General features: G+C 39.3%; 1 protein-coding gene across 5 annotated transcripts in view; it reads right to left on the minus strand.

Moving 5' to 3' along the window:
• The window catches only part of rnf111 (ring finger protein 111), a 31,448-nt gene that overhangs the window by 2,110 nt on the left and 8,834 nt on the right, over window positions 1-20,504 (minus strand). For 2 of the 5 annotated variants that reach the window (XM_043243642.1, XM_043243644.1), the window contains exons 3-13: window positions 17,890-18,016; window positions 10,375-10,532; window positions 7,198-7,410; window positions 6,749-7,095; window positions 4,590-4,842; window positions 3,211-3,580; window positions 2,816-2,941; window positions 2,150-2,267; window positions 1,663-1,743; window positions 860-955; window positions 456-542 (exon numbers count right to left, since the gene is read on the minus strand). In XM_043243642.1, the coding sequence (XP_043099577.1) occupies window positions 456-542; window positions 860-955; window positions 1,663-1,743; window positions 2,150-2,267; window positions 2,816-2,941; window positions 3,211-3,580; window positions 4,590-4,842; window positions 6,749-7,095; window positions 7,198-7,410; window positions 10,375-10,532; window positions 17,890-18,016 (1,976 nt within the window). The remainder of the gene's footprint in view (window positions 1-455; window positions 543-859; window positions 956-1,662; window positions 1,744-2,149; window positions 2,268-2,815; window positions 2,942-3,210; window positions 3,581-4,589; window positions 4,843-6,748; window positions 7,096-7,197; window positions 7,411-10,374; window positions 10,533-17,889; window positions 18,017-20,504) is intronic. The other 3 variants (XM_043243645.1, XM_043243647.1, XM_043243646.1) reach the window with 3 other exon arrangements.

Raw genomic sequence — 20,504 nt, forward strand, 5'->3', positions numbered from 1 at the left:
AGAATCACTTCACCTAAATTCTCATAAACTGGCGAGCAAGACTAGTATACATAATAGCACTTCCTGTGTCTTCTTTCCCCCAAATACATAGTTTATACGAATGTTTAAATATGGCATTTTTTTTAGTAAGTGCTACGATTGATGCTGGTGATACAAAAATAACCACACAAGAGCATCACAGCATGTTACATAAACATAGAGCAACAATCTATTTTTATTATGAACAGCGTGCTGATCATTTAAACAACACGTCAAGCAGCAACAAAACCTAAAACTTCAGATATTTCACACTATATATTTTCAATAAAGAAAAAAAACAGACACACACATTGTCAGTGTGCTCCTGAACTAGATTGACTAGGCCATTGTTGACTATTCCTGCCCCCGTTAACATCTACACCATACGTGAGCTAAAACATATTAATCCCAAACTATTTGACCACATTTTTTCTCACCGAGTTTGAGGTTGAGTGCATATTTTTCCCAACAGATGCCCATGCTTCAGGTGCTAACTGTTCCTCAGTGTCTCTCTCCACCACCTTCTGTATTAGGGCGGCAGGGTTTTAGATTACTGTTATTCAGGAACCTTTTGCTACATATCAGTGACATTTCAAATGTCTACGCTATGCAGCTTTTGGCAATAAAAGGACTGGGTGAGGATTTCTGATGTATCTGATGACACAAAATATCTGATTATAATGGCTCCTGGTTAAGTTTTTTTGTGTGTGTCTAACAGGAAGCCCCTATATATAATATCCTCAGAGTCTTTTTGCAGACTGCCTGTCCATTATCACCAAACAGGACTTTATTTTGACCACCTCAGTAAAACAATCATGTGTGTAAGTGAATAAATTCTCACCTTTTTGTATTTGTGTGGATAGGTGCACCTCTCTATGGTTCCCTGAGAGGCCCCTCGGTTCACAGTCCCCAGTCGCTCTTCTAAATGCAGCAGATCCTGTTAAAACACAACTGGTTACAAGTGCTTATAAACGGGTTACATCATGACAAACGCTTGGTTAAAAAAAAAAAAAAAAAAAAAACACCAGAAGGACTAACAATAACTAATCCCATTAATGGGAAAGCCTGTGAGCAGCTGATGGTCTGTGTATATTTCTGAGGAATCGCATGGTTAGAAGTGATTTAAAGTTTTCTTTTTGTCGTCAACAGAATGTGTGGAGTGTATTGTTCTCTGTGAATCCATCACAATTGAATGCAGGCTGTACAAAAAGGTTGTTATTGAAGGATGGGGGAGTTAAAAATGATACTGGAGACAATAACAACTCAGCTTATGAGTGAGTAGAGCCAAAAATGTGCTCCAAGCTTTTCACATGCAAAGGGGGAATTTCTTCTAGTTACATCTCTCTCTCTCTCTCTCTCACACACACACACACACACACACACACACACACACACACACACACACACACACACACACACACACACACACACACACACACACACACACACACACACACACACACACACACACACACACACACCTTTGTTTTTATTACTACCCTTAACATCTTTTAAGTCATTAGTAATATTAATTACTAAATTTAAATCAATTTATCATTACATTTATTTTTGTCATGCATATTTTCATCGTATAATAAAGCGAGTTTAGATTACTAATAATTTGGTCCGCATTCCAGTTCTTACCTCATATGTGCGGCCAAAGGTCATTCTTGAGGAGATGTAACGAATATGTGGATATGTCACCTCAGGCATTGAGCCAGTGTGCTAAAGAAAACAGAGACATAAAATTAGTGACGCCACCAAGGCGGAGAGAAACAGGAAGAAATCAGAGAGCAACTATTTTAAAATCAACTCCAGTAATTTGGGACGCATCACAAATTATTCACACGTATGTGCATGCATGTCACTCCATATGATTCAAATATAATTTTAGACCTTCAAATATATTAAATTCAAATTTCACACTTCAAATGTCTAATGAGCTTCCATTATAATCTGCAATGCATAATTCATGCGCCCATAAAAATCACCCTGAAATAACAGATGCTGCGGATACACGGCTTGAGGCCGCCACCATTAATCTGTGCCATACCTGAGAGCAAATCATGGCTTTTTTATTCATGCTAATGTATGCATATATTTCAGCTGATGGAGAGGACTAGCAACTTACCATCAGCTGGATGGGGAAATGGTGCAGTCTGGGTGGAGGGTGATAGTGAGGCAGATGCGGGTGCAGGTGTCCTGAAGGGTAGGGAGCTACAGTAACACCAGCCTCGATGCCCAGCTCCCTGAAACAACAAAAAGACCAACAACAATCATGTTAAACAACAGCATACCATATAATGTTGTTTAAAAACATCATATTATTATTACTAGGTCTGTGGTGAAATTAGATGATAATTACTCAGGCATATTTAAGTTTTAAGAACTAAAATGTATGTTTATAAATGTACTAGTGTATTTAATTAATGTATTTAAAGGAACGGTTCACACAAAAATGTACATTTCGTCTTAGTTTACTTCATGTGAAAGGTATTTTAAAGAATGCTGGTATTCAAACAGCTAATGGTCTCTATTCACTTCCATAGTATTTATTTCCCTACTAACCAATTCAATGGGGATCCTCAAAATATCTTAAGAAAGACGTGTACACAGGTTTTGTAATGACATGAGGGTGAGTAAATTAAGACAACTTTTTGGGTGAACTATTCCTTTAAGTGTCTTCAAGCAATGAAACCCAAAACTGAACTTTTGAAAACGTAATGAGCGAACCCATGGCTTATAAGTTGGCCAAACCATCTGAAGCATTAACCATCTACTATTTAATGTACTCTACCATGTCGTCCTCTGGTCAGCCTGCCGAGGATGCGATGACATAGTTTGAGGGACGTGAATGTGATGTCCGTGACCGTAGTTAGGGTGCATTCTGTGTGGATGCGGCGGGGGTCTCTCGTGCGCTCGCCTTAAAGGAAGGAGGAATCAGTGTTATTACAGAAAAAGACTAAAAGAGGAAACTGTTTGCGGGGCATTACACTTAAAACATCTTAATAAAAACGTTCTTCTTAATACATAAGGCTCAGGTTTCGCCATCAAAGGCGTAAATTACAAATAAATGAAAATACATTAAAATAGAAGAACCCAATTGACTTTAAACTGGTAATGTATTTTCCAATATTACCGTTTTTATTTCTGAACAAATAAACGCAGTTTGGACAATCACTAGCGACTCACGTCGGGTGCTGCATCATTCTGCGTCTCTGAACCTCCATTCTCTGCAGTATGTCATGCTGGTGGAGCCTCTGGACAGGGCTTGGGCCAAGTACGGGCAGGTGGTGTTGCAGCGCCTGGTGCTCAGGGGGAAGATGCTGCGGCAGAGTGGCACTGGAGCCTGGTAGATGGTGGGAAGGCAGGGTGGGTGGAGGAGCTGGGGGCACCGAGTGCCCCGGGGCGTGAGAAGGCAGTGGGGTGTGGAAGGGGAGGACAGGGTGTGGGATGACATAGTCACCCTGTGGAGGAGGCTGTTGAGGCGGAGGAGCATTGCTGTGGGAGTGAGGACAGGAAGAGGAGGATTGGTGGTGCAGGGGGCGCGGAAGAGGGCCGTCTGGAGGAGAGAAGCAGAAAAGTTAGTATAAATAAAAGAATTCATCTCCTTTACTTTTCGTTTCTTTCTGAATTATTCAAAATTTTCATTCAAGTCAAAAAGTGCATCAAAACAATTAACAGTGTTTAATGGTAATTACTGGGGGAATGGAAAGAGTTTCGCGGAAACTCCACAGGAGCTGCAGGATGGTCTGGATACTGCCCAGGTAAGTATGATTACCCTGGAGCAGATGAGTTGTACTGTTTGCTAAGGATTTGACAGACAGAAGGGAGTGAGGGAGAAAGTAAATGGAAAACAAAGAAAAAGAATGGCCGCAAGATACAGGAGATAAATATAGAGAGAGAAAACGAGAGAATGTGCAAACAGGTGCTCCAGTGAGCTGTGAGTGGCAATTACTCCACTAAATTCAGGCCCACCAGGGAGCCCTGCCACGCTCATTTATATTCCACACAACGCTATTGTGAGCAGAATCGGCAATTAAGTGGGACTGCTGGGCACACTACCTGCAGCACTTAACACATTAAACATCAGGTGTTTCATCTAATTACCATAAAGCACAGGCGCCAGCATCTTCACATTCTCACTTGCACACAACAAAACACCAAAGGAATCATCTCACATCAATTTTATTGCCTTGTTTTTAGAATATCGAATAGATTTGGGAAGTAACAGTTTCAATTTTCCAGGTCCAGGTTGTATCACTATTCTGTGGTCTCTACTTATTCTGTTAATATTAGTCAATTTGTATATTGGTGAACTGAACAATAAGCATTATTTTAACATGATTGCCCTTTATTTATCTGAATGCTGTCGTTTTTATATTTAGGTACAATTATCTAACTTTTAAATTCATTAAGCCCTATGACCATTTTCGAATTATTTATATAAGAAAAAAATACTTGAAATGTTGTGACTTTCCAAATATATTAATAAACATACAATATTTCACCCCTAAATAAGCATTAGTTTTTTACTGACGTGTTTAAAATATTATGGTAAAAGTGCTTACAGGGGGGGTGCATGTAGTGCCTGCAGGAGGAGAGCTGAGGAGGTTGGGGCTGAGGCTGGGCCACTATGGCTGAGCTGAATGAGTCGGCCACAGTCTGCTGGCTGGGTCCAGGTGCAGCCTGGGAAACGTAAGCAGGAGGCCGGGAGGCAGAGCCTGGACAGCAGGGATCGAAGGCCGACGTGCCGTGGAACCCTGTGCCGCCGGATCCACTGCTACGCACTGCACTGCTACTGAGATCCACCGGCAGAGTCTGCTGAGACAGAGACACAGGAAAATAAAAACCAGCAGTTATTACAGCAACAAACATCATGTTACATGGTTATAAATGATTGTCAGAATGCTGCTTTGGGGTTGTTCACACACAAAGAGCTAATTTTTAAAAGAAGCTAAAAGTCAGAGTATTATTTCACAATATGTGGACTACCCGCTACAGGCTTGCATATTTTGTTACAGAATTATATAGTAGTTTATAATTAAATATTATCATTATCCTAATGATCAATAGCATTTGTACAGTTTTCGATCGACGCGAGGCTGAGTGATATCGATATAATTTTCATCAATCTATCCCCTAAGTTATTTATATTTTTTTATTATTTTAGATTATTATTAAGTCTCTCCACTTGTAACTGCTTGTTCTAGAGACAAAAAACATTGATTGTTTTCAACTATTTGAGCCGTTTCAATAAAACGTTGTTAAAATGAAACTGGAGTGCAATATCTTCTTCTGTAAAACTAAATCACTGCCTGAGATTAACTTCTTTATAACGATGTTTTTTGTAAGTGATGTTTAACGGTGGCACTTCATAATGCCTGGAAAATAATGTTTGTCATATATGGGAGAGGCAAGAATGTGACTGTGGTAGTTGAAAAGTATTATTTAAGTTAAGCCCCATATTCAGCTTGATAAGCAGTTGTAGGTTTGTCATGCAAAAATGCTACTTTGCTCTTGCTGCGCCTGACAACTTTGACAACCCTGAAATGACATGCTACTGCGTTTCTGCTCCACCTGATTACAAGGAAGCTACTGTAACATCTTAATAGGACAGGGTTGTGGAAAAAGAATGACTAACATCTCTAACAGCACTGACGAAAATGCAAAGTTAAGTATGCAGCAGACAGGCGCGCATTCAGATCATGCGAGATGCCACCTGTCTCCTTTCTTGCAATTGATTTGATAGCAGTCTTGTTTCAGTCAAATGCCTGAAGTTTAATACCTTGAGTTAGGGGCTTATTCAATAATGAGCTGCATGTGTCATAAAATAATATCTTCCACATACTTCAAGCAAAAATAAAAATGACACTAGCCAAAGAAATTATACACATAAAGAACCACAACAGTATTAAATTCCTTTCAAAATGAGGGCATTCACCCCAAATCTAATCCTTTACACACTTTGATGTATAAAACATGCCTGACATCACCTCGCTTCACTATACACCTCCTGTCTGTGCATATCTGATGACTAGCTAACGGCACTTACTGCTCATTGCCCCATCATCAAAGGCCACAGAATTTTGCCAATAATCCATTTCGCATAGAAACAACTTTGTTAGCAGAGCAAACGCTGAGACAAAGTGTCACGACACGCACAACCAAAAATACACAACTTTTTTCTTTTTGAAACGCACAAACACGTGCACACGCAACACTTCTCTATGCTGGTAAATAATAGAATTCAGCAGCCAAGACAATTAGTTCAGTGTGAATTATTCAACAACACTGAGAGGATGGCCTCAAACAAATCCCTGGTGGAAAAGCTTAGCTCCAGAAAAATTATTTTTTCATAAAGGTGCTTTGGATTTTCCTTTTCATCATCAAAACATGAAGGGTGATTTAGTATTTCAAGAAGGCAGAATCTTAACTAATTCCAAACAAAAACATATGCTGTTAAACGCAAACCATGTGTGAAATGAAAAACAGACTGTGTTGTCAACAACACCGACATTATTCTTCAAACAGTCAGCATATTATTTAGATTTTTTCCCTCAAATTTATGTAGCAAAATAGTTTTTCCCCATCGATTTATGAAGCAAATAGGGTTTAATTCATACACACAATGAACAAAGAAGCCAAGATGTGTTTCGGTAACAACCTTTATAGAAGCTTATAATATCGAACACTGACAATACAGGGTTCTCAAGAATTAGTAAGGTACCTGGTCATGGTACTGGTTACTGCTGCTCACCCCTCCGCAGGGCGCAGGCATGGCAGTGGGCCTCTCCAGGGGGCAACTGGACTCTGGGAAGGCTAAGGATGAAGGGACCGGCGTGGTGTGGTGGTGATGGTGAAAGTGGTTTAAATGACCATGGGAGTGCTGGGAGGCAGACTGCTGTGGACCAGACTGCTGTGTCGTCCCAGCTTGCATGCACCCTGAATGGGTGTGACCCATGGAGAGGTGCCCTGAAGACGGCCCGCTGCATGGGGAGTGCTGGGGGCAACAAGAGGGTAACCTGGGCATCGCCACACCTCCATTCTCAACAGACAAGCTTCTTCTGCTGTCATCTGATTGGGGGATAAAGACGCACAATTAAAAACCCAGATAACAAGCATGTCACTAATCAATGTCATCATCAAGTGTTGGACAGCAGCATCTCGAGAGTTTACCTTCGGTGGCAGTGGTGTTGGTGGTGCTGGGTCCTGGCACTCCACCATGGCTCTGAGCAGCCAGTGTGCTATCAGGGGCGGCCGCTGAGCAGCTACTGGAGGTACCAGGACCCTCCTGTGGCGATTCTGAGGTACAGGCATTACGGGAAGAGGAAGAAGAACTGACCGGCTGTGGGTGTGTGCTGTCAGAAGTTGTTGGCACGACTGAGAGATCTGTAGATGCATCAGCGTATATAAAGACACACACAAATAGTAAGACTTCTAATTAACAATGAATAACATATTTGTCATTTGCAGATGAACAGAATGTCTATTTATAGTGGTGCTGGTCAATAATAGATTGTTTAAATGTGCATTCTCATTTTCCCCTTTGATTAGCTTTGCCATCATTTAAATGATTCAATTTAATGATACTGTTAAATTAGCAAATGTTTCTGAAAACATCTCTTATGCTCAAGGAGGCTCCATTTATTTAACCAAAAATATATAAAAAAAACAGCAATACTGTGAAATATACCAGCGGACCTTACTCCTTCAATTGCATAAGGTCCTTCTAATATGATGAAATCATATTTATAAGCTGATGGGGTGCATTGTGTGTATATATACAAATATATATACATATGTAAACAAATTAATTATTATGAACAAATTAGTGCCATGTTTGATCAGAAGTATTCATTATCAAAAATAAAAGTAAAAATAAACTAATAAATAATGATATAAAAAACAGAACTCACATTTTTTAGCAGTAATGTATTTTCATACTGTATATGACATGTACAATGCTCTGATACCTAAATTCACTTATAGCATTTAAAATGATTGATTTAAAGTTTTTTTTAATAGATTTTTGTGTTTTATTGTAAATAAAGAAAATTATTTGGCATCAGCCAGAATTTTACCATCCCTTTAGTTACACTTTTAACACATAAGTACACCTTCAATAATAACTACAAGGATATTAATAATAAGGGTCTTCTTAACTTAAAGGCATTTGTTGCAACTGGCAACAGATGGCTTCCTCCAGCTCTAGAACATCAGTGTGAGCATACATGTGCATTTTCACACTCACACACTTTATTCACGAAGTGGCCCATGAGGATAGCTACTCATTAACATTCCATTGCGAGTAATCCATCTGTTTTTTCCTTGCAAATTAATTTCTCACTCCGTCAAAAGAAATGCAAATGCAATCATATCTCAGCCTGCTCTTTTACCTCCCCACCAGCTACAGACCCCAAAGACAAACAAAGAGACACTTTATGACAGTAAATCAAACAAAACAATGTAAATGAGTTTTCCTTTGACAAACCTCGAGATTCGGGATCGTATCACAGATTAATGAGATAACTACACTACGTGATTTTATTTCCTTATCCAGAATGGCAGTTTAATTGGTTCCTATAGCAGTTCTCTCTGATTCTTTGGGGCCAGTGGCTGATTGCATAACAGACAGACTTCATTATGTTGCCTGCAAATGAAATCAGAATTAAACTCAATTACACACAATAAAAGGGATGCTTTTGGTGTCCATCAGTCTGTGGCTGTGAGAGAATGCTGTGCAGCTGCGAAGGCTATTTATGCTGCTGTGCATGCTGAAACGATATAGATTAATCATTATTAACGGGGCCTGAACACACAGTCGAGCTGCAATCCACAGCGCAGAACACCACTAACCGAATCTACCAGATTCACTCCTCCTCCCCCTCAAAAAGAGACACAGCTCAAAGACAGAGAGGGAGGACCGCTCACAGTGAAAGATGAGTAGATTAGATGTGACATCTAATATTTCCCAAACCCACGCAGTGTTGAACTGGGTGATCTAACTCTCTTTCCCTCCTTTATGTTCCAGACCTGAAGACCATTACTGCAGCACAGAGTCAGGGAGACGCTCATCAAACCTGTTACATTTCAAATAATCTTTCCCACGATTTTAAGGCTCAGCAAAAGTGGACCGCAGATTGGTTTTACTTGTTAGGGTTGTGCAACACAGATTTGTTGTTTTAAAAGTTGCGGTTACAGCTCATGTATTTTGAGCATTTGAGTTTTTAGCATGAGAAGAGGTCATGACTGGACTATATTCAAAAGGCCTTTTCATGTTCTGAAATGAGGGGATATTAAATTCCTGTCGAGTTCCTGTAGCTTTCTCCCTTTGACTCCCTTTGGTTTTGCTGTTAAACTGGATAAATGGCGGTTTTCAATCCTGAAGCTAGTGATCACGAAAAACGCATGAATTCATAAACTCCTGCTTCTCTGCATCTAAAGCTTTTAAACTTTACATGATAATGACAGAAGCAGCACCAACTGAGAGAAAGAATGACACAAAGAATAATATAGGAGAAGAAACAGTGCAAAGTGCAACACATTGTTACTATATCAGGTATCTACCGATATTGTTTTTTTTATAAAGGAATAGTTCATCCAAAAACCTTTTTGTCATCATTTACTCATCGTCATGTAATTCAAACCTGAATAAGTTTATTTCCTATGTTGTACAACAAAATAAAACATTTTGAAGAACCAGACAGTTGTTAGTCTCCACTGACTTCTATAGTAGGAAACCACATACCTTTAACTGTTTGATTACAGCACTCTTCAAAATATCTTCTTTTATGTCCAGCATAAGAATGACACTCATACAGGTTCAAAGCAACATGGGGGGTGAGCAAATCACAACAACATTTTAATCATTAGTTGAACTAGCCCTTCAAGTTATCGAATTGGGTCTATATTGAATAATTGATTGCTGATACATGTTAACTACTTTCTGAATGTAGTTTAAGTAAGCACTAAATGATGGCAAAGTTTAAGTTAATCTTTAAAACACCAATAATTTAATACTGTTAAATGTAATCTGTAATAATATTTCAAAATTGATAATATCCATTTTTAATATCGAACACACACACAAATATATATATATGCTTTACTAATGAGGTTGAGTAAGAATTTTATATATATATATATATATATATATATATATATATATATATATATATATATATATATATATATATATATATATATATATATATATATATGCATGCCGTGATGTGTACATTTTCATTTCAAGTTTTGAGTCAACTTTAGGTAATTCTACACTTATTTTGAAAATAAGTGTAGAATTTAATGTCTGTATTCCCAAGTGTAAATGAAAAACACAGGTTTCCTCACCGTCCTCGTCCACTGTGAGGTCCACGACCTCTCCAGCACTCTGTCTGAGTGGCTGGATGACGGTGGACAGGCGATGACGGCCACGTCCCTCCTGAGCTCGGCTTTGGGAACAGCTGGGTCCCCAGTGCATCCTGCCATGGCTTCCCACAGAGCGTGGCCTGCACAATACACAGATGACAGTTTACATTAACATAACTACAAAACTATTAAAAACCAATGCCAAAACTCAATTAGCCAATGATCGCTCATGGTAATGAACGACTGGCATAAGTGGTCGATTGAGGACAGAGCAAATGTGCCACAGAAGCAGACCTGTGTTTGTGGTCTGGATTTTGTTGTTCTCTGTGAGCTGTAGCAGGGCATTAGAGCAGCTACTGGAATGATCGGCTGGAACGTAAATAAGAGCCAGCTGACATGAGAGCCAGAGCTCTTCACACAGACGCACACATTATAAATCTATGAGAAGATAGGCACACTAGTGCAATGTGAGCATAATGAGCACATTTCACACATATACACAGAACTATGACTAACGTAATATAAAGCAAATCTTTCACAGCATAGCATGAAACAAACTGCATAGTCAACAGATGAACAATAAGCTAAACCCACAAGCTGTTATGTGATTTAAGACCTTTGAGTAAAAAGTAACTGTAAAAAGTTTTATTTCAGGATAACAAAATCCAGAAAAAAAAACAAAGAAGTTTTGAATATGAAAGGTATTTTGTTTGAACAAGAATCCAAAAGAGGGCCACTCCTCAAAGCCTGAGCTCCCTGGTATAAACAGTGTGAAGGGAGGGGAAGGGGCTTGTGTGCAAGCAATCTCAAATGCAACACTGTCAAGGTCTGATGTCATTAGCTTTCATTAAAGTCACACCACAGGTATTACAAGACTAATTAGTAATCGCTACATGCACGATTCTGCTACAAATATTACTTCAACTGGCTTTTTGTTTCAGCATTAGAACAGCTGCATTTTTCTCCTGTTTTATGTAGATCAAGCTCTCTTGTACAGTCACTATTACTTGCATTAAGTCATACTGGCATTTACAAACATCAGTGTTTCGATTCGAAAGCAATGCAAGCTATTTGCAAGCAATGGCAACATTAAATGCATTTAAGTTTTTTTTTATTAATTAAAAGAACACACCATTTGGAGGCCACAAATTCACTGGATCTAAAATATGTGCATAACACAATATTAAAATTTCAGTCTCTTGTGTGTTACCAGAAGCACACATTAATTGTCACTTTTAGTAACGTAGTATACGCAGTGTAAATAATTTTAATAGTGTCTTTCGGAATGTTATAAGCTCCTGGTGTGTAGAGTTTATTTTCCTCTGGAGAGTTTAAGCAACATGGCGGTTTTCCAAAATTCCAAATAAATTATTCTGGAATTCTATAATCACTCGTGGAATTCTAGCCCTCTGTGCGGGTTTGATTCCATAGGAGGGGCACATTGGCCCCAGCTGCCGTAAAGCAGAGTGTGCCTGGGAATAGAGTTGTTCTCCAGGCTGGGATTTAGCGGCCCCAAGCCCCTGTGTCTGGAGAGCAGGGAAGCCCCCTGCCTCCCAACCCAACACTGGTGAGCCCGTTAACCACAGATTGCATCATTAAAACATCAAAACAAAATGATTACCAACAGGCTTGGAGGGCTGAGGGATTCTCCGGAGACCAGGGGAGTGACTCCAGAACGTCAGTTTCCTTGTGAACGTCTCAGCAAGTGCGTTTACATGCACATCTTACGCGTTATGCTTAATAAATCAACAATATGTAGGTCATATAAAACACCTCAATTTAAGTAGTTTACATCAATTAAAGCAGAATCAATTCACACAGATTTCTGTCCATTACCCCGATTTCGATCTGCTTCCAGCACCTTTTGCGATGTTCTGTTAGCTTCAATGTGTGCAAATCTATTGATGTTCTGACATACCTAGTCATCTCAACTTCACATTTACACATGTAAGTAATGACTGCCTGTGCAAAACAATACTAAACTAGATTTGTTATTCTGTTACTCATTTAAAAAGGAGGAACAGATCAGATCGAACTGAGTGTGCTCTCAGCATCAGCATTCAAAGCAAAAAGGACTGACTATTACAAAAAAACATCCTAAGGCGTCCTCCAGAACATTTGTACTCAAAGGACAAATAAAACAAACACACAAGGAACAAATCACAAATTCTTCATCACTATAAACACTCAATGCACAATTCCTACTTCTTTAATTTCCCCTTAGGATCAACAAAATTGCAAATCGCATGCATTAAAAAAAATACATAAAAATAATACATAAAAGGGGGAGGGGGAATGTATAATCTCAAAACTGAAACATACAGAAACAACGACCGTCATAACACTTGAAGAACTCTTGAAATGATTAACATTTAGTTTAAGTAAATGGTTTAACAACTATATACAGGGCTGAGTTTAATCCATAGTGCTTTACTACTGAGGTGGTGTAAGAATAAATGAAAGTAAAACAAAAAAAAAAAAAGATACTACATACGTAAAAACAAATTCTACTGGGGTTGTGCTGATAGACAATAGCATCTTGTATCAGTGATAGTCAGAGATATTGTCTGTGGCTGACGCTTTTGACAAGAGCAAGATTATTATTATTATTATTACTACATTATCAAGCTAGTAATACCATCTAATTAATATTGGGGTTTATCTGTTCCATTATATTTTTTCCCTAATTTTCACAGTGTCCTACCTAACTAATCACACATGATTATGCTGAGTTTATGAACGCAATGGCCAATCATTTTTCTAATTAAATTGTTATCGTTGGAATTGTTTTACTCTTCGGCAATGAAACTAAGTAAATAATTAAAGTAATAAATATGATAATATTGTGTATCGGCGAACTCACATGCAAACGATAGGACAATATCGAGCATATTGCCCAACACTAAATTCAACACGCAATAAACCATATGAAAGAAATCTCTTCACTTTAAATTATGCCCAAAATGCAAACACCCCAATTTGAGGAAGCTTTGAGGGTATCAAATCAGACGTGAGTGCTGGGGAATACCTGAGGCTGTGTGCGACACTGCTCTTTAATTGGCAGAATCACAGGCAAAGCCAGAGAAATCACCTGAGACCTGCCGCTAATTACCCACAAGCAGGCCTGGGATTGTTTTGTAAATTACACCAGCATGGCATTTTGAGTCTATGGTTGGGACGGGCTCTGTAAGCACAGGAACTGATAGGCTTGTAGCAGGGATGGAGAGGTGGTAGAATTATTTTGGAATTTGAGGATTTTTTTTTTTCTTTGTCCACGGTGCCTTGTTTGCAAACATATTATTGGAATTCTTCTTCCTGTGCGTCTCGCACAAGTTTGCAGTTGGCGGGATCAACACAGGCCGGCGTAAAGGTCAGATGAGGAACCCTGTGCAGAATTTGAAAGGAAGTATTGACATTTTTTTCATTGACTTCCCTTAATAGCTAGCCATTTCTTTAAGCAAAACAACAGAACAGGAGTCCATGCAAAAATGCCTGTGTGTGTGGGAAGACGTCTGCCGAGTTTTGCAAGCTTCTGCATTTAAAGACAGTGTGCTGTTGGGAAATGGGGGAGGGGTGAGACGGCGTCGCTTCAGAGGCTCACCAGCCAAGCAAGTGACCATATACAACCACCAGATAGCATCTTCAATTCCAGTGCTTTAGAAACACTTCCAGACAAGACAACATCATCACTTGAACAGATGAAGATAGGTTTTCTAATAAAATCTATAATGCGGACATACAGATCGGTCTGTAATGCTGCCGTAAGATGGGCATATTGTGGGTTCTGTCAAATCCGACCCCCTCTTCTGCATTAATAGTCCATTTATCTATATAATTTCTTCATGCTCTCCATATGCACTATAAACAAAGGATCTTTGAGAGGAAGAGCTTCATTGCTCATCCAGCTGACCTTAGACACCCAGAGCCCCTCCTCCAGCTGAGAAACACTCTCAGCATTCTGCTTGCAAGCCCAGGCACCTCGGGGAGATAGGAAAGATTAAATGAGACCACTCTCGCTACACAACACACATACAGTTCCTGGAAACGCTTTCCATAGGCATGAGTTTAGACTAGCGGAAGGGAGGAGTGAAGAGAGAAAAGCAGAACAAGAGGGAGGCATACAAGTGAAAAAGGGAAAAAATATTAGACAAATAACCCCGTTGCACGTTATAGCATTGTGGAGAGCTCTGAAGAAAGTCATGTTTCATAGCTGAGCCTTCTTCAAAATATGTTTATAGAGATGGATCTGGATTATTGTCATCCAGTCAATAATTACTCACCCTCATGTCATTTCAAACCTGTAAGACCTTTGTTTATTTTTGGAACACAAATTAAGATATTTTTGATGAAATTGAAGAGCGATCTGACCCTCCATAGACAGCAACACAACCTAAATGATCTCAGATCTAGAAACGTTGTCAATACTTTGGTAAAACAGTCCATGTGACATCAGTGGCTCAGCTTCAGGTTTTCACAAAGAAAACAAAAATAACAATTTACTCAACCATTCTTCTCCCTTGAGTTATATGATTATGATTATGAGTTATGTGTTTGGAATGACATGAACGTGAGTAATTGATGACAATTTTTTTTTTATTTTGGGGTGAACTAACCCTTGAAGGTGCCTGGTGAATTTAGGGCCTACTAAATGTTTATTCCCCCCCCCCCTGGTTTTATAAATTTTCTGGATTACTTTATAATGGTTTCAGTTCATTTGAATGATCAAAAACATGTGTGATTAACTGATTTTATTTACGTATTTATTTATAAAAAAAAAAAAAAAAAAAGTAGTTAAAACTATAATCTCACATTTTAAATAGTAAAGCTTAATTTAACCTAATTGTATATATTAATAAAAGGGAATGAATAATAACAATATATGATATGATAACCAATAGGTAGCAAAAGAGAAGAAAAAGTCCATACAATCTAATGTGTTGATACTTAATGATATGGTCAGAAAAGCCACTTAGTTAACCATTTAGAACAGCTTGATTGTTTTTTTTACATAACAGAATGTAAATAAAGAACATTTCATAAATGGATTATGTATTTGATACTTCACATTGCATTGCATCTCAGAAAACAAGTGTCTGTTATATGAGAGGTAGAGCTCAAATCAATACACAAACGCACAAAGCATTCAGTATAGACCACTTTATTACTGTATCTGCCTTGCTAACAGCAAAAGCAAACTACACCTATTCATGCTCAAAGGCACACTACAAAAGACCCCCATTTTCCTCTGACCTTGGCCACGTGATGTTTTCCTGAGCTGTAAAGCCTCTCCCTCCCCCTTCACTGAAGTCCAATCCAAACCACAGCCGACACACAGCTTGCAGATCAGCATTCAGTCACAAACACAGAAGCCCACATTCCTGCACACTATCTCTCTCACTCTCTCTCATCCTCACTCTCCACACTGAAGCCATATAACGGCAGGACCACATGATTTCAGCTGCATTCCAGTGCTGTTGTTTGAAGAGGGATAATAGCCCTCATGACCTTTAGGAAAATAAACGAGGGAGCTGATCTTACTGGTGCAGAAAGAACAATGTGCAAGTGGAAAAGGAAAATCTATTTAAACACACATATACACACACACACACACAACAAATACCTATACAACTAATCACTATATAGCTGGCCAACCTAAGCCCAGACAGCAAAATCAGCAGTCAAGACAGTCTTCCTCAAGGTCCTCTGACAGGATGTGCTCTCTACACCCAAACACAAGCACATGGCCAGCAGGCGGGGCATAGAAATGATACAAAGCCCTCATCGGCTGTAAGGACAGATGAAGCATTGTTATACCTTCATGAGAATATACCAGTAAAGAAAAAGTCTCACACTGTAATTGTATGTATATTCACCCACTTTAGTTGCTTGTATTATAAAACATAGAAGGAAAATAGAAATATATGCTTAAAATGGGTACATATATATTATTCTGAACATATCCAGCAAGTGAAAAGACTGGACATCAGTGCCTGACAGACCCACCTGCTTTCCCGAGACCTCTACCAAAGCGGACTCATTGCAATATAGCTTTACAACTGGCAACCATAAAAATCACTTAATATTCTTTGTGTGTATGTTAAATAAACATCCCTCCAGGCTTGACTGACTGTGAAAACTTGTGCTTCACCTCACTCATGTTGTCACAGATGTTTACAGGCTTCTGTGAATGCTATGGAATAAAACATGTGAACATGCACCAGTGAATAAACAGCCTGAGGAGTTACTCATCCAACACTAACGTCTGAATGATTCAAGACAACTACACCATGGTCAACCTCCAACGCACGGCCTACGATGACGACAGTTTGGGATTCGACTGGCTCAACTGAATGACTTTGCTGGCAGGCGTGTGGTAGCGGCCAGCACTATTTCTGGCAGCGGTTAAAAAAAGTAATAGAATAAAGTGATGATTCTCAGCTCGGGAACAGATGCCTCAATAACAATTAGGAGAGAAGCGGGACAGCAAAACCAAATCAAGCAATGGGAAGAGGGGGCGTAGTTTGGACACAACCATATCAGATGTGATTGAGTTTAGAGCTTCTATCAGATTTCAAAGGGGAAGCCTGCTGAGAGCTCCGTCTGACATAGTTTGGGTGAACCAAGCCAAAATACTGGAGGCTGTAGCGTTTATTAAACGGATATGCCGTGCCGCAAACAGAAAAATCGAATCTACATGCAAAGTCTCTGCTCTTCTGTGAACTCAATGGAAATCTTTACAACACGCAAGCAGAGGCACTTAACTTCTTTTCGCAAGAATGTGAGAAAGTCCTGCAGGTTCTAAAACCAAAAAAAAGCAGAAGAGAACCTTGTTTGTTTTTGGTCCACAGAAAAACAAAAGGTGGGTATTCACCATATGGGGTTCATCCATAAAGCACACGACGGACCCTTTTCATATTTCTGGGTTTCCAAGCAGCTAAAGTCATTATAGTCGGGTACCTTAATGGGCAATTTAAACACACTGTCATAGTATGTTAAATGTTTTGTAAAAGCTGTGAACTCAGCGGAATGCCTTACAGAGATTGTTCACCCAAAAAACGAAATTTCAATGTTTGTCTGTTTACTCCTAGGGCATCCAAGATGTAGGTGACTTTGTTTGTGTTCTACCGAAGAAACAAAGATTTTTAACTCAAACCATTGCAATTATATATAGTTATACACGTAGATATATACGTGGATTCTTATGTATCGCGGCTCATAGAAACAGTCACTAATGAAGCATCCATGAATCCTTTTTAAAACAAAAGAGACTGCCATGTCTAAACCCAGATGTACCCTCTCATCTGGACAAAGCAGTTCCTGACTCGGGACTTCAGAGAGCTGTAGACCCATGAAGCCATGAACCTCATACTGCAGTTTAGATTAATTTTATATAATGTCTTTAAATCTTCTTCACCAGAGGTTTAACAGCTGTCCTGTGCAAATATTACAATACTTGCTGCAATCCAGTTGCAAGGACATATTAATGAGAAGTCTTACCTGAAGGCATCTCCAACGGTTACGATCTCCACTTCACTGTCCGTGGAGGTGACGTTGATCTCCTCACTGGCAGGCACTGCAGGTGCAGGAGTCGCTTCGATCACAACCACGTCCTCATCCAGGACACCTGATTGATTACAAGGAAAATAAGCTTAATTAACGCTAATATTCAAGCATCAATGCACTAAAACTTACTTGCAATCAACAAATACAGATTACAGTTATGAAAGATACATGAAGATGCAACTTGCCTTGCCTTCAACATGTTTTTACGTAATTAACGAGGTGACTGTGGTGGGAGAATTAATTAAGAGCATTAGGGCGATTTTGAGCAGTGAAAAGAAGAACACTGGTTACAAACTTTAAGCTACAAATGAGATGCTCAGACGTTCTGCAGGCATCTTGATGGAACTGTTTTGGGTTTTTTTGTGACGAGACAATTCTTACAATTACCAAACAGGTAAATCCTAATTTCTAAAATCAAAAATAGTGTCTGAAAATATTAATATTAATAATAATTTCTGAACGTTTAAGTCATGATTGTTCTAAACCTCAAAGTCCCCTTATGTTGTAGGACTAATAATGAGATTTTTGTTACATATTCCCATGGCCCTGCAACCCTGTACAGGACAAGTGGTTTGGAAAATAACTATGCAAATTCCCATGGCATTTTTGAAATTTAAAAACTTTGAAGTCATCTCGAGGTCCCAAGTGGGCTCCGGCCCTAGGCTGGAAACCATTTCTTTAAATCACTTAAGGGAAAGTGGTTATTTCACTTTGCACAGGGCAGAGAGTATGTTGTCCAATTACAGTCATATTTTGGTTCAACGTCACCAAAGTATAAGGCTTTGTACAAGTACTCAAAAATCAACATTCCCAACACAGCATAGTGAGTAATCTGTATCTTAATGTTTGTGAATTGTGGCTACTGAATGAATTTTGCTACCATAAAAACAAACAAACAAACAAAAAACTCTCTAGGAATGTTTTTGTTTGGGTATAACAACAAGCACCTATCCACCAGTACCTCTACAGATTTTATTGCTGGAGAGCACTCATGCACATTATAAGACACCAGTGGTCATCTTCTCCCTCAATCTGTACTTTCATAGTATTATCTGAGCTTCCCAAGTCTTCCCAAGCTACACTAGGTCTCACTCATTAATCTAGAGCAGAAGCAATATCAGCCTCAGTAGCTACAGCTGTTTAATTGATGATGGTTTGGTGCAGCAGTGGAGCCAACCAATGCTTCAGGCAGGCGTGCTTATGTGTGCGTCGGGGAAGCTAAATGTAGGTCAGTAAAAGATGTGCTTTGCAGTGTGCCGGCACAGGCTTTTGTAGTACAATCACTCATCTCTCTTCTGATTGGCTCTGCTGCTTGACTTCTCATTCCTTCTTTAACTCGAGCTCTGCCTGGATTTGGTGTCAAGAGGCCCAGGGTGTGTTCAAAATAAAGCACACAAGCATAGCTGGTACATGTCTCAGTGCGACTTACAAACAACTTCTGCTCAAGTTCCATTTTCTACAGAAAATGACATCCAGAAATACATTAAAGAGACATTTGAAAACCTTTGATGTGAATTACATGACCCAGAGTTTTCAATAAAAGATAAAACAAGACTTAATTGAGCTCCAAGTCACGCTGTAATTTCAAAAAGTCTAACAAATGTTGGCTTTTTCAAACAGCAGTCAGGCTCAACGTTTTGCTTCTCATCATGCCACTAGTTTGCATTTCCACCACTTTCACTATACGCTGAATACAATGTAAAAACAACTACTTGAGCTCTGTAAGGTTGTTGTGTCACACTATCTGTGCCAGGCATGTTTGTGCACCGAGGCAGAAGCTTGTGGCTCGAGAGATTCAACATCATTCTCTGGGGTGTGTTGTTAAGGTCGGCTCTCCCACTGAGTGCTGCTGCTTAGCACCCTGCGTCTTACCCCGCTCCCCATGCTGCCCACAAGAAACGATCACACTACAAAACATAACTTACAGCACTAAACGCACAACCACATATTCTATGTGAAGTACCATGCAAATGTACAATTCTGCGATCGTAACTCTTTGTAAAAATGCCACGGTTTAGTCAGATAGTTAGACTATATGCAAAGCAAATGACAATGTCTTTTGGCTCGGCACGCAAGTGCAATAAACAACTGCAGCGCTGTTTTAACCACTGCATGTGCTTAACTTTTGTGTGGTAAATGTAATTTGAAGGTTAAGTAGAAGGTGGTGTTATAATAACATATCCATACATTATGTTTAATAGCAACATTGCTGAAGCTGATTTATTTGAAAATAAGTGAAAGACAATGAGTGAGCAGCTGCTGGAAAAAGTGAATGATCCAATTTGTTATAAACGGAGACATGCTTTAAACAAAGTTCTCTAAACTAACTCATAAGCATACTGTTTCCCCTCCCCTGCCAAAACAAAAAATGTACAGTTACATACAAAACGTCATTTTTGGACTGTTACACCCTTAGAAGTGATGTAACATGGCAGGCCTCCTCTCGCAGAACTGAAGGAAGGAATGACCCACGAAAACCTCTGGGGTGCTGAAGAACTGCTCTGATCTCATCCACTCATCCCCAATCAAAATCTCTGCTTTCCAACCCG

This window comes from Puntigrus tetrazona, chromosome 7 (genome assembly GCF_018831695.1).
Source record: "Puntigrus tetrazona isolate hp1 chromosome 7, ASM1883169v1, whole genome shotgun sequence".
In the NCBI taxonomy this organism is placed as follows: Eukaryota; Metazoa; Chordata; class Actinopteri; order Cypriniformes; family Cyprinidae; genus Puntigrus; species Puntigrus tetrazona.